Below are 14,863 nucleotides of genomic sequence, written 5' to 3' on the forward strand. Positions count from 1 at the left end.
GGAACGTTATGCTAAATTTTACATCAAATATTGTCTGCTCTTGATTTTCTTCTGCTGCACATTTAGTGTTCAGGTGCGGCAGTAAAGGCTTTGACACAAGTGGAGTACTCGTAGGGAAACCAAGGAACGTTATGGAGACAGCAGTGCTTAGAAGGACTTCTGCAAATATTGTGTGAATAAACAAATACACGAAATGAATATATAAGCAAGCCCAATTAATGCTCACAGATCCTTGGGAAATGCAATCTGCGGCTTCATGTTGAAAAAGAATCTCGGTATATGTATTCAAACAAGAGGTTGCAAGGAGATGAACACTTCAGTTGAGTAACGGAGGTGGGCGAGGGAAGCCTCAGCTTGGAGCCAGCGTTTCACCAAGCAAACATATTTGTGAGGGCCGATACAAAGACAAGTTCCCACGCTGAGGTTTCCCGTGCTCGTTCACTGTTGATTAGCTGAATGTTAAGCTGAACTTATCCTGCGAGTACATTTCAAAATATTTTTGGGAGCACACTGTGCTGAAGTTTGTCATCTGCTGTTTGAAGAGAAAGAAAAATTGTTTTATTGATTTCTCAAGTTAGTGAAGTGTGTAATAGGCTGGCCTGTTGTGTGAGCTTGCCTTTTCTAGCCATCTCTTATGGCAAACGGCTAGCCTAGTTATTGATTTCATGCAAACTGTATATGAGCCTCTACTAGTAAACAAATGTAAAATAATGCGCGCATCCACATCTAATTCTAATCGTAGCACTTGCCATGTTAACAACGTTCCCTTAGATTTTGTCATGTCATATAAATCTCAGGTGTACACATTACAGATAACTTAAATTAGACCATTCATATAGAGTATGTCATTAACAATGCCAATCGCATGCTCGAGTACTTACGGCGCAACTTTTCCAAAGCACCGTCTACTTTAGAAGTACAGCTTTACAAGACTCTAATTCGCTCGAAACTTGAATATGCATCTGGAATACAGGATCCCAGTCGCATTTATCTTATTACTTCACTTGAACTAGTACAACATAACTCTAGTCGTTTCATTCTTTATAACTATAACCGTACCGCGAGTATAACCTCAATGTAAACTAACCTAGCACTTATTTTACTAGCTAATCGCTGCAAAGTCGCACGTCTTTTGCTATTTCATAAAATTTTTCATCACACTGCACTTCATGACTTTATACTCAGTGCATTTCAAACTGCGTCGATCATCGCAGTTAGGTACGAATTCATTCATGTAACACGAAGTCTTTCTTTCAATCTTTCATCCCCCGTACATCTCAGAAATGGAACCACCAAGTATTGCAGCCATCGCAGATAACAAACTTTCTTGCAAAACATTAGCTAACATTGTATAATCAGGAGAATCATTATGTTGCCAGAACTCACTGCACTTGTTTGTTTTACTCTACTACTTTGTAACCCCTCCCCTCTTTAATGCCACGCAGCCCTGAGGGTACTTAAAATAAAAAATAAAATAATCAAATGAAGGGTGACTGCCAGAGTTTGGCAACATGAAGTATCATTTCCTTAAAATTGCATTAAAATTGCATTGAGCGCTTTTGATCATTTTAAAATTCTTTGCATTTTCATGTAACAAATTATCGTTGTGAGGGAGCATGTGATACTTCGTGGTACTAATGCCCGTCAAACTGATTTGCAAAGAGCAGATGACAGAGTTTGTGCATTAGCAAGTAGGAGCTTGCTACATTGTTTCTGTTCTGGTCGTCATGGCCATAATGACTGGAAAAGAAACAAGTTGGGACTCAACATGTTACTTCTCCGATTGTCATAAAATGCCCTTAAAAGCAACTAAGCTTGTGTGTCAAATTTCTCATTCTCGCTTGGTACGATACAGAACTGTAGACTGCTGTTTTCCTAATAGGGCTCACACCCCTCTATCTGGTAAACTTCCAAACATTTCATGGTGAGGCACGTAGTTCAAGAGGACCTGTTGTCATTGTGGTGACAGTTGAGCTTCTTGTGGCTTAGCGTGGGCAACTTGCAGACCAACAATCTATCTTTTGTCCGTCTTCCTGAAAAGATAAAGGACAAAGCCATGACACACATGCAAGCAGAAAATGGTGAAACAAAAGTTAGTCCCATAAATGAACAAATCACGGTTCTAGTTGAAGTTTTCAGAAACATACCCTGTGAGGATTCTGGCCCTTGATGTTACTTCCAGTGGTGACAGGTTCACGATTGACTTGTACGTCCAGAGACAATAGAGTCCAAAGGGATGAGTCCAAATATGAGCAGCGTCTTGGAGGCTGAAGTCTAAAGAAAAAAGAGCCTCAATTACTATGGTGGAAGTGTGGGTGAGTTTGTGATTCAAGTATGACAAAGAACAGTGCACAAAATGCTCCATGACTGAAAAGCACACACAAACACAACACTGTTATGAGTGTGCATTTCTTTCAGTGGTGTTTCAGTGGTTAAGTAATGACGACAGGAATCTGTTTTATCCAGCTCGCATGCAAAGAAATTCAAGGTTAAAAATGCGAAGCACTGCTTTTTTACTCACTGGCGCACATGCCCAGGGACTGCAAGGCTAATCCGCTTTCGTGGGTAGTCTTCAAGCAGACTGCGCTTGGTTCCAGTGATTAATTTTCGCGCTGGCTAGCACTTTTTTTTTTTTCAAGCAACACGTCATTACACGGCCAGATGCGGCAGATCACTAACGGCGGAAGCCGTGCAAACAGCCGTTATGCCAGTGAAACGCCGCAGCTGATAAAGCTCACTGTCTTCAAAGATGTTCGCTTGGTGGCAGCTATCGAATGTTGGACACATAATCTGGCTGAGATATTGTTGATATAAATAAAACGAACCTGCGTGATGCTGCTCAAAGGAAACGACCACCCTATCATAGAACAAAGAACCATAGATAGAGTAAAGAACTGTACAATCTATAAACGGCACGGACTGCAATCGAAACCAGTGGGCTGCTCCTTATCACACGTCAGTGAGGCCTCAAAACCTTTATTCAGGTAACAAAGCACGGACTTTAATTACAAAAGTCCAATAAGAACAATAGACTGCTTATTCTGTAAAAAATTACACCGTACCTATGTTTGTTGGTTATTATATATACTTACATTAATAGATGACAAATTGAGCCGCATTGAGCGCCCCTAGCAGAAAAATTACAAATTAAAGTATGCAACCAAATTACAGTAGCTCCACTTGCACGCTTCATGCTGGAACACGTGGATGGGTGGATGGATGAGGCTGAACCCTTTAAATCGGGTGGTGGCACACACCACCTAGCCGTGACTATTCACATATTTTGTACTGTTTGGAGGGTGAAATTTCACCCCTGCCTTGATTTTATCCACCATTCAGATAACCTCCGTTTGGTTATTTCTACCCGCTTAAAGTCTATTTTGCCTCCACTGTCCCTAAACCCCAATGCTTTGAAAAAATCAGCCCCGTTGCTTTGCACTGTGGGGTTAAGCCCTTTACAGAAAAGTATGAGGTGTTCAGCCTCTTCCTCTCCACACGCACAGCACAACGTGCCTATACCTTGGTACTTGACTAGGTACATCTTAGTCCGCAATACTCCCGTCCTGGCTTCAAACAACAAAGAGCCTCCCCTAGAATTATCATAGATATTTTCTTTAGCAATTTCTTGCTTGAAAGTTCTGTATATTCCCAGTACTGATTTCGTCTGCATCCTTGTTTTCCACAGACCCCTCTCTGTTTCCTTAACCTTTTTCTTAACCGGTGTTTCTTGGTTTGCACCCCTCCTGCAGTCAAAATATTTGATCGACAATTTTCTGGTCCGCTTCCTCCATTTTGTGTCAACACTCCTCATGTACAAATAACTGAAAACTCTCCTTGCCCACCGCTTTTCTGCCATTTCTCTCAATCGCTCCTCAAATTCTATCTTGCTGCTAGATTCCCTGCCCTCGAATGACGTCCATCCCATGTCACCCTGTACCCCCTGATTTGGTGTATTTCCGTGTGCTCCCAGAGCCAGTCTACCTACCCCTCGCTGCTTAACTTCCAACCTTGCTCGAACCTCTGATCTCATGCACAGAACCGCATTGCTGAAAGTCAAACTATATATAGGGACCATCACACCTTTCCAAATCCCTCTCACCACTTCGTACCTATTGTAATTCCACAGTGCGCTATTTTTCATCACAGCTGCATTTCTGCTACCTTTAGCCGTTACATATTTTTCATGTTCCGTTAGGTACTCAGCCCCATTGTTTATCCACACTCCAAGATATTTGTACTTATATCCACCACCTCCAGCGTAACCTCCTGTATCCCATGCTCGCTGCCCTGATTGTCATTAAAAATCATGACTGCCGATTTTTCTTTACTAAACTTCAAACCTAAGCTATCTCCCTCTTTACCACAGATGTCCATTAATCTCTGAAAGTCTTCCTTGCTGTCAGCCATAAGTACAATGTCATCCGCGTACATCAGTCCTGGTAATGACTTTAATCCATTCTCCTTGCTTGAAAAAGGAAAGGTTGAAGCCAAGTCCGCTCCTCTCTCATTTTTTCTCTAATCCTTGTAAATACAACATGAACAACAGAGGTGACAGAGGGCACCCCTGCCTAAGCCCCTGCTGTATCTCTATAGGCCCAGATACCTTGTTTTCCCATTTTATAAGCACCCTGTTACTTTTATAGATATCTTTTAAAAGATTTCTTACTCCATCTTCCACCTCTAGAGTGCCCAGTATGTCCCACAAATCCTTTTGGATTACACTGTCATAGGCTCCCTTGATATCCAGAAATGCAAGCCATAGGGGCCGGTGTTCCTTTTCTGCTATTTCAATACACTGCGTCAATGAGAACAGATTATCTTCTAACCTTCTTTGTTTCCGGAAGCCATTTTGTAGTTCCCCCAGCACCTCCTCGCTCTCCACCCATGCCTGCAGTCTGTCCTTTATAATCTGCATCACCACCCTGTAAACCACCCGCCGCGGTAGCTCAGTCAGCTAAGGCGTTGCGCTGCTGAGCTCGAGATCGCGGGATCGAATCCCGGCCGCGGCGGCCGCATTTCGATGGAGGCGAAATGCAAAAACGCCCGTGTGCTTGCGTTGTAGTGCACGTTAAAGAACCCCAGGTGGTCAAAATTAATCCGGAGCCCTCCACTACGGCGTGCCTCATAATCAGAACTGGTTTTGGCACGTAAAACCCCAGAAAGAAGAAGAACCCTGTAAACCACTGACGTCCCTTCAGGCACAAATTAAATCTGGCGTAGCAAAAATTTTTTTTTGTTCTGATTGTGAATAAATAACGCTATTAAAGAAGGAATCCACAAGAAATTCAGAAAAAAATTGATTGGTCAAGTTTTTCCGTGGCGTCCACATATGTGGACGTTGCGCCTCAAAGCAGTAATATCAGTGAAAGGTTATGAAGAAGAAAACACACGCTATTATTTTGGAGGCTCGGAAATAATCATTGTGGGAACACTGCTTAGGAAGTCTTTTCTGCAAAAGTTATCAGAAATAGTCTATTTGTTATGAAATAAATAAAAACAGTCGTTCTGAGATGTCAAACACAGAAAAATGTTGCACTTCCTGCAGCGGACACAGCTTTTGGTGGATGTGCATTCCTCTCCCCGGCAGCGTTGTGCGTTGGCTGTAGGGGTACCGTTCTTCATCAGCGCCGCTTATGTGAAGAGCGCCTCTGATTTTGAAGAATCTGCACGCCCATCGCATTGACTATTGCTGGAATCCTCGTTGCAGGTTGCCAATACATTCTGACGCGAGGGCATTTCAGAACACCCATTAGCATGACCATTCCAAAAAATATTTTGATCTCTTCTTTCGCAGTGACTAATACGGTACTGTCTCTTTGTAGGACATACCTCTTGGTGAATTCAGCAAGGTCTTCAATTATCTGTTCGGTGAAATACTTGCTACAACACACAAGTGGCTGCTGCGGTCGCGACGCTATCTCAGGATTGTAGTGGCAGTCAACATCACTTGGAGCAAAATCTTTCTTCATCCATTTCATCTCACCCTTCTTGGATGTCGCAGGCTTGTTCGAGGTAATGACCGTGGCGTCTGGTCGTGCCGGCAGTGCAGCTGTGGCCATGGATGCGTTCACCTGACCATTGGCAGGCTGAAGCAGCGTAAATTAGGGACAAACTAACTTCGACAGTTTGGTGCCATATTTTTTCCCGAGAACACAAAATAATGTCTCACAGTCTAGAGCAAACTTACTGTTTTCTTCATTTTCTTCTACCATTTCATCATCAGAGAAGTCTCCATCTGAGACATCTCCATTTGATATTTTCATCAGGATTTCTTCTACTGTTGCATCATCAACTTTCTGACGTTTTGATGCATGATTTCACAAATAACCATCATTTCTCCACGCAGGGTGCAGAAATGATGCACCGCCAAAATCACCCGCCAAAGCAGCTGCCCCACAACAAAGGCGGCACTAAGGCGCAATGTCCACGATCGTGGACGCGGTATTTTGCGCACCCCTTCTAACACTATAAATTGTTTCCTATTGCAAAAGTCTTGTTTATTGGCATGCGGTGTGTCTTATAGCTATTACTGACAAATGCAGAATTTCATGCCACATTGAATAGAATATCGCAAAAGCTTGAAAAGTGAGAGCCACTTCCGTGTGACGCCGTAAAACGTGGAGGCGTCCATCTTTGAGATTTATTATTGTAGTTATTTTGTGTCAGGTGCGGCAGATGGCGCCACGGGTTGCTGCAGCAACATGTAGAGATGGGGGGAGCACTGTTTGCGCGCGAGATTCAAAGTTAATTTTGAGATATTTAGCTGTGAAGTTGGCGTCCACAAATGTGGATGCTGCGCCTGAAGGGACACAGGCTGATTCCATTCATTAATATGTGAATCACTATTTTTGCAGCGAAGTACCGCACACGTCTTCCCTTTATCGTTACACATTTTGCAGTATGAATTGGGCACAGCGCATTAGCGCACACCCAGTTGCATTTTCGACAGCTGATCGCACAGTAGCAGGGTAGAAGCAGTAATGGTTTCGTATTCGTGCGCATTCGCTGAGGCAACGTATGGCGCGCGGCCGAAAGCTCCATCTCGTTCCTGTAAAGCAAACTGCTCCGCGAAAAGCACGGCCGCCTGGATCGGCGCGCGTGGCGGGGTTGCTACGGCCGTCCCATTCGACAAGCGCCCCATTGAAAAAATGTAATTGAGGAAGTAGCCCCGCGCGCCGTGAGGCGGCGCTGTGCTCCCACACCTCTGTTGACGGCGTCGCGGCCGTGGAGATGCTTGGAGAGATGCGCATTTGACATTGGCACGTGCTGAAGTTTGGTTGATTGTTGGCCCAAAGTGGACTGACAGCTGCAAGAAACTGCACGATAATCAAGGCACGTGGTGATAGATTCTTAAGCCGGCTTTACACAGCGAGGGTGTTTCTTTGTAGCATAATACGATAGAGATGCAGCTAACGCATAGGCAGGGTGTTTATGCGACTTTGTGTGGCGCATTGCATGCGCCTTGAGACATGTATTCTGGCGAGTGAGTTGCCGCTGTGCATAAGCGCTTCCCCTGACCACGCTTGTCATTCTTTTCTTGCGCTCGCTTTTCCCTTCCAAAAGAAACGTATTTCATCATCGTGGTCACTGTATGGCTACGTACGTTCTCGGGTCGAGCGCTGTGTTCACAGAAGTCTTCGATCATATACAGACATCACGGTGGTAATAATAATTTTGCAGTACATTTTCTCCAGCCTGATGTACCGGCCGAATTAATTATTTGGGGCCCTTGCACGCGCGTCGCATTTACATTGTGAAGCTCCCGCGATACATCAGTGGTGCTGAAGCGGCTTTTCCTTCAAGCCTCGAACTTGGAAGTTATGTTACTTGGAAGATATGTTACTTGGAAGTGTTGCTGCTGAAGGCCCTGTGTAACTAGCATATATGCATTTCACATTGTTGTACCATATTTAATTGAGACAAGTGATTTGTTTTTATAATCTCGCCTGAAATTCTGCGTGTAATTTACTGTATTTTTCAGAAACATGCTGTACCGCTGCGTGCCGTGCTGCAAGTCGAGCACCAAGAAAAAGCTTGGTGTAAGTTTTCACGAATTTCCAGTGGAGGAAACTGGAGCAGTGGAGCGTTAATTTGTCCTCACTTAGAGAGCTGCCCTCTTTTTGCTTGCCAGGCAAACGAAGAGCATGCATCAGCGATTTCTTCATTAATTGCAAGCAAATTTATAAAGCCCCTACTCTCAAATATTGGCGCAGTGGTTACGGACACAGTGGCTTACCGCAAAAAACTAATGAGTAAGCCACTGAGCCGAAAAGTTCTCCGGGTTTGAAGGAGTACTGCGAGTGCACAAGCGCTGTGTGTTTGCTATCGTAAATAAATTGTAGGTATATATTGTGAATGCGTTATGCTGGTAATTTCGCCATGAATACAAACATGGCATTCAATTATTTACTGATGGCTCAGAAAGTTGCTGAAAAATGTCTGTCCGTGGCTGTCGACTCAGGTAAGCAGCTTGATACTTCGTGCAGGAAGACGCGCGATGAGTTCGCTTATTTAACACGCTTATTTAACACAATAAACAGCGCATTCGCATGTACAGATGCAAGACTGCCGCGACTTCAGCTCTCCACTTAAAAGTTCCGAGTCATATCTCTCGCTTTCCAAAGCGTATTTTGACAGTCAATTGGTCAAGCTGGGGGAAATGCAAGTCATACACAAAAGTTTGCGGGCTGCGGATTCGCGAAAAAAAAAAAAAAAATCTTGGTTGCCTCGTCAGTAAGCTGGCATTCCTTCTAGCAGATAGAGCTCGAATGCCTTCTCTCGCGTGCAGGCTTTCCATTGGCATGCTGCGCTTGAGCACGCGGAAACAGGGGCGTAGCCAGAAATTTTTTTCGGGGGGGGGGGGGGTTCACCGGCCCGACCGGGGGGGGGGGGGGGGGGCAAGCTTTTGCTTTCCTCTACGTCACGTGATCGATAATAAATATTAGTAGTTTAAGCAGACTCTATACATGTATATCAAAGACATGGGACCCCCCCCCCCCCCCCCCTCGCGTGTGCTTGTGAAGAAATTAAGTAAAAAGTAAATAACCTCAGTAAATACATTACGTACGACAGGTACAGTGGGGGTTTGGAGCAACGGTCTCTCATCGCGCCGCTGAATGGACCAGTCTTCGAAAACGCATCATTGAGACGACCCGTGCGATCGGAGAAGACATCCTTAATTTTTAATTTCCGTTAAGCATAGATGGCGTCGTCCTCGTCGGGGCGAAGTGCGTTTCACAAGTCAAGGACGGCTATACGCGTGAAAATGCACGCGTGACCAGGCTATATATATATATATATATATATATATATATATATATATATACCTACTCCCATAGCAATAGCTTGTTCGCTGCGTCTTTGCGCTAGAAAACTTAAATACGCGCAAAAACGCGTAAGGATTTTTTTCCCGAAGGTTTCGTCGCCCTGCTCCCTCATACGAGAGGGTTGCATTTCCTGCGGCAAGTGCATGGGCCGCTGTGTCTTCCGCTGTGTGCGAGCGTGCAGTCGTCATTGCCTTTACGTTAACAGATTCAGAACTGTACAGAATATTTCACCGCACAGCATAGATATGGCATGTGTACGCATTTTAAGTAGTGCGTGCAACTCATTTCTGCTTCACTTACGCCGGTGCAAACAGGAAGCGGCCTTGTACCTCACAGAATCTCGACTGATTGGTGTACTAGTGATGCAGGAATGAACTCCGGTCTTGTTCAGTGCATAGTGCACATAATCAATTTCTCAGGACGCGTGAACTCCGATGAGAACTGTCAGCGCCTGCAACAAGAATTTACTCACGCTGTACTGCGCACAGCAGTAATTCATGCTTTTCGGCTGTCTGTTTCGTGCATTCTGTTGCGAGTCGGTGGAATTTCACTGCTGTCATCAACCCCTTCGTGTGTACTTTGCTGGTTTGGGATTCCACAACAAAACAGCAACTACCAGCCTTCCCTAATTGCTGGTTTGGGATTCAACAACACAACAGTAATTACCAGCCTTCCGTCCTGCGCGAGCGCGGCCTAACCGGCACCTGAAGGCAAGCGGCGGAAATGCATACAGGAGATTTCGATCACCTGGGGTCTTTAACGTGCACCTAAATCTAAGTAAACGGGCCTCGAGCGTTTTCGCCATCATCTAAAATGCGGCTGCCGCATTTGTTGTTTCATTTGTTGCGCATTTGTTGCTTCAGAATGCGGCCGCCACATTCTCGCCCAAATCTTCACTGAGTGTCAAAGCCTTGACAAACACCGTGACAGTTTTTTCCATACGCAGACATGATTCGCTGTAAATTACCAACCCAAACGGAAGCACCCAGGAATGAATTGTGATAGTAGCACCGGTTTCATGAATTATGTCAGCGCGAAGCGACGAGAAAAAAGGGTGGGGGGGTTTGCAGGAAAAATTTCAGGGCGGGTTTGAACCCCCCCCCTGGCTACGCCTCTGCGCGGAAATAATTTTCCCGCAAAACTTTCGCTTACGAGTGTACGCGTTTCGGGCAGCATCATCATGACAGAGGCTGGAGTGCAAAGAAGAAGGAAAAAAAAATAGCGTCAAGGGACATCGGTTCTTTTGTGTGCCTTTTTGTTCGGCACAACTTCTCGCGGTTTCGTATAAAGCGATATTTTCATTATAGTGCGAATTATAGCGCAAATCGTCTCGCGCGCAGCCGTAGCAAGGGAGTTGAGGGGTGGGAGGCGCGCGCCGCGGTGCGGCGAAAGCAGCGGCCACGCCCCTTTCCGCAATTACACTATAGAGGCTAGAAGGGTTCTAGCCTCTGTAATTACACCCTCTCCGTCCGAATGAGACGGCCGGAGCAACCCTGCCGCGCGCGTCGATCCAGGCGGCCGTGCGAAAAGGGTCAATAACCACGCGACGCCATCCTAGGCCCGCGCGCTGGCGTTGGCCGCTGACGTCACGCTCCCCCACTTCGCAGACGCGGCTCGAGGCTTCGCCCCGCTCCGCGAGAACGCGGGTTTGAGCCTGGTATGCTTAATGTACGACAATAAAACTGCGAAGTTTTACAATGAAAAACTTGTAGCGTACGAACGGTGCTGTGCTCGTGCTGGATATTGTCAACGTGTAACTGTGAGTGCTACAGTTAAAAAAAATGCCTATGCGTAGTTCTTAGTTTAGCTGTTAGTTGTTATAGTTATATATAATTATATAATATAGTTATATATGAACACTTCAGTGAGAGATCTCTTTCATTAAGCAGGTTGGTCGCGGAACCGATGACAGCCAATGAGGCAACCGATGACAGTTAATCAGGCGCGAAGGCGCTTACGCGCACGTTGGCGTGCTTGGCAAAAGGGACGTCCCCTCGTTCATTCGACGCCACCGACGGGACGAGTAAGGCACGGCCGGTGCAAGGAGGTCCAAGGTGCTCATGATAAAAAATAACTACGGCAACTTCGGGACACCACACCCCTACAGAATACAACTTAGCTTGTGAGCGAGCTAGCTTTACTTCTACATGGCTGCTACCACTGGTATTCGCGAAAAATACTTTTGAAGAATGCTGGTGGCCATATTTTTTTGTGACAGTGCCATCCCCCTGTCAGCGAGGGGGCGATGCAGAAATCTGAGGGGGGGGGGGGGGGGGGGGGTCAGGACATCTGGACATCCCCCCTGGATCCGCGCCTGGTTGTGCTTCCTTTCATTGTTATGTTTTTTTCTTTACGGTTTTAAAGCGGTTCTCGCACTGCATTGCGGTCCTCTCTAAGCCCGTTTCACTCGAGAGTTCTCCGGCGGTGGTTGCCCACATGCTTTTCTTGTCTTTAAGTTTTGGGCCAACTTCGGGCATACACTGGGTGAACTTCTCAACGAGGATTTTATATAGTGTCGCCTTCGCTCCCTAAAGTGACGCATTCCTTGGCCTGGCCGTTTGTTTTGCCACCTGCACAGAATTACAGTGTATTGTAATGCTTCACGGTACTGCAGAATGGTGGCTTTCTGGGCTAGTTGGTTCATTGCAACTTATGTAACAGCGCGAAAAATAACAAGGAAGGGACGATAATAAAGGCAAAGTGAAAAGGGCGCTCTTTTCACTCTCTCTATTGTCGTCTCTTCCTTGGTATTTTTCACGGTACCTTTTCTTCCGTACACTCTACGCTTTTACCTTACCTCCATGCTATAGTAATATTTATTTATTTATTTATTTATTTATTTATTTATTTATTTATTTATTGTGCACGTACGTGATCATCTTGTGGGCATGCATACCGTTACCACACTGATCGATAAGAATCATGCAGGTTGACCATGCACACCGTACGTGTTGGATGGCTGTCCGCACGTCTCTCGCTGCTGTCACCACCACTCGCTCGTAGAGAAGCGATAAAATCGGGGACTTTAGATGGATCTATTATTTCATGGCAAAAGGAAAAGAACACACAGCATTAGAAAGATGCGTACAGGGGCGTAGCCAGGGGGGGGGGGGGGGGTTGTTCAACCGCCCCCCCCCCCCCCCCCCACACACTTACCCACCTTTTGTTCTCGTCGCTTCGCGCTGACATAATTCATGAAACCGGTGCTACTATCACAATTTCATTCCTGCAGGCGCTTCCGTTTGGGTTGGTAATTTACAGCGAATCATGTCTGCATATGGAAAAAACTGTCACGGTGTTTGTCAATAGGCTACACTCCGTGAAGTTTTGGGCGAGAATGTGGCGGCCGCATTCTGAATTAATTAATGCGCAACAAATGAAGCAACAAATGCGGCAGCCGCATTTTAGATGATGGCGAAAACGCTCGAGGCCCGTTTACTTAGATTTAGGTGCACGTTAAAGACCCCAGGTGGTCGAAATCTCCGGTATACATTTCCGCCGCTTCCCTTCAGGTGCCGGTTAGGCCGCGCTCGCGCAGGATCCTATAGCCTACGTTCACACTTGGGAAACGGCAAGCGGGCGGAAAGGCCAAAGCGGCCGGAAAATGTTTTCCGCGCCTGTCCAAGTTCACACCTGTTTTGCTACCTCCGCGGCCGCCGCTGCCGTTTTCGTCCAGATCCATCTCGTCTGCGTACGTTTGTCGGCGTGGTGGCGCTCATTATCGCATTATTTCGAGCGGTATGTTAATTCTTTGACCCACGTACCGTCATCAAAAGTGGTCATGTTACGCAACTTCGCGTGTCATCTGCGACCTTCGGTAAGTTCCTCGTTGGCGTTCCATGCGTACACCTTACAATCCGGCTGTCTGGTCGAAGTCTACGAATGTGTATTTCCTTCCAGATAGTAACACATTAAATAACATGATATACTTACCTGCCTGGAGGTGTTTCAGCTGTTCTTTCGTAAGAAGGCATCTGAAACACTCGCCGTCCACGTAAAGTTTCACTGCATTCCTTGCAAAACGACTGAAATCGACAGTTTTCTGCCGAAGCGAAGGGGCCGTGTAAACGCTATCGTCTGCTACTGGCGCGCAGCACAGAGGGCGCTAGGGAAGATTGCACACCTCCGGCACCATACCTCCGGTGCTCCGGACTGCTCCGGACGTTCGTCTGGCAGCGCGCAGTGCGTGAAACTCGTGCCGTGCTTGACGTAATTTCCGGCGTACTGGCACGGTGCCAGTGCGGGTCAGTTGAACGTACTGTCCGCCAGCGTCCGCGTAGCGAACGCGCGCGCGCTGGCAGACGACGCGCTTGACAACGACAGCAAAATTGAAGACGTCGCGTTGTATAATCCATGCCTCAAATATATATGTTTGGCAAAATGGTGTACACATAATTTTGCAGTTGAAATAAAGCACTATTTTAAGAGCGTACTATGCGCAATCGGCCTCGGCGCCCGCAGCGAAATTACGTTGAATATGATGCGGAGCGAGTCTCCGCCCCAATCCAGTTCGCTCGCAGCGCCCTCGCACAATTTTTCCACACGCGGCGTCTCAGCGGGAGAGCGCCGTTCGGCCCACTCGATTACACTCGACCATTGTCTAGTACACTCTATTCTTTGCTAGCGACCTTAGAGGGCGTTAGCAGCAGTCGCACTTTGGACTTGTGATGGGCAGGCCGCGCGTAGTTCCTCCTGAAGAAGTCGAAGAGCGCCGACGTGCACAAAAGCGCGAATGGGCGCGAAAGCAACGGGTAGCCGAAGCCGCTGTATGCGCAGCGGCCGTCGGGTCGGGACCATCGAGCTCTCTTGCTGACGAAGTGAGGGCCCGTCAGGAGCGTCGGCGGCAGCAGCAGCGAGAATATGGGCGTCGACGGCGGGCGAATGCGACCGACGAGGAGCGGGCCGCGGAGGCCAAGCGAAAGCGTTGTGCCCGTCAGGACCCCGAGTACCGCGAGTGGTACAACGCAAGGCGTCGATGTGGCTACAGTCCTCCGGAACGTTTCGCCGGGGCGAGGTTCGAGCGGGAGTTTGTTACCATAATAGTCTTTGCAGCAGAGTAGCTGACTGGGTCAGTTGGTACATACTGAATAGTAAAAACCATTTTTGACTGGTTTTTACTATTCATAATGGTCATCCCAATACAGCTTCGCTGGTTATCCTTCACAGAGTGGAAGGGCACAGTTTTTCATTTCTTTTAGGGGCGAAGCTCCTTACGCCGTGACCCTATTCGCGGTGCTCCCGTGGGCGCTGCTATGTTTCATCACGTGGTGACGCGTCCATTGCTTGCCTCAGCCGCCTCCGTTGCCTCCGCGTTTACAATACAAGCGCGTGACGCCGGCGAGGCGCAGCAAACCGCTGTTTCGACGCGTATCGTAGCCGGTGACTGCGTGCACGACACGAAGCTTTGGGTGACAGCTTTAGAGGCCATGTAAGTGCTTTCAGAGCTCATTACGCCTTGTCCAAACGGCGTGAGCAGCGTATACGGTGCTTGTACTAAGAGCGGGGCTAGAAATTAATGTATTCCAAGCTGTCCAATC

General features: G+C 46.9%; 1 protein-coding gene across 10 annotated transcripts in view; it reads left to right on the plus strand.

The window, feature by feature from the left end:
* LOC119454526 (uncharacterized) overlaps positions 1–14,863 on the plus strand; it is an 83,788-nt gene that overhangs the window by 35,324 nt on the left and 33,601 nt on the right. The window contains exon 2 of one of the 10 annotated variants that reach the window (XM_049666885.1): positions 7,982–8,039. The exons of 6 other annotated variants lie outside the window; for them this stretch is intronic. In XM_049666885.1, coding sequence (XP_049522842.1) covers positions 7,982–8,039 — 58 coding nt within the window. Of the gene's footprint in view, positions 1–7,981; positions 8,040–13,961; positions 14,341–14,863 lie in introns of those variants that run through there. 3 more of the 10 variants (XM_049666881.1, XM_049666880.1, XM_037715891.2) reach the window with 3 other exon arrangements.

Source organism: Dermacentor silvarum, chromosome 5 (genome assembly GCF_013339745.2).
Source record: "Dermacentor silvarum isolate Dsil-2018 chromosome 5, BIME_Dsil_1.4, whole genome shotgun sequence".
NCBI lineage: Eukaryota > Metazoa > Arthropoda > Arachnida > Ixodida > Ixodidae > Dermacentor > Dermacentor silvarum.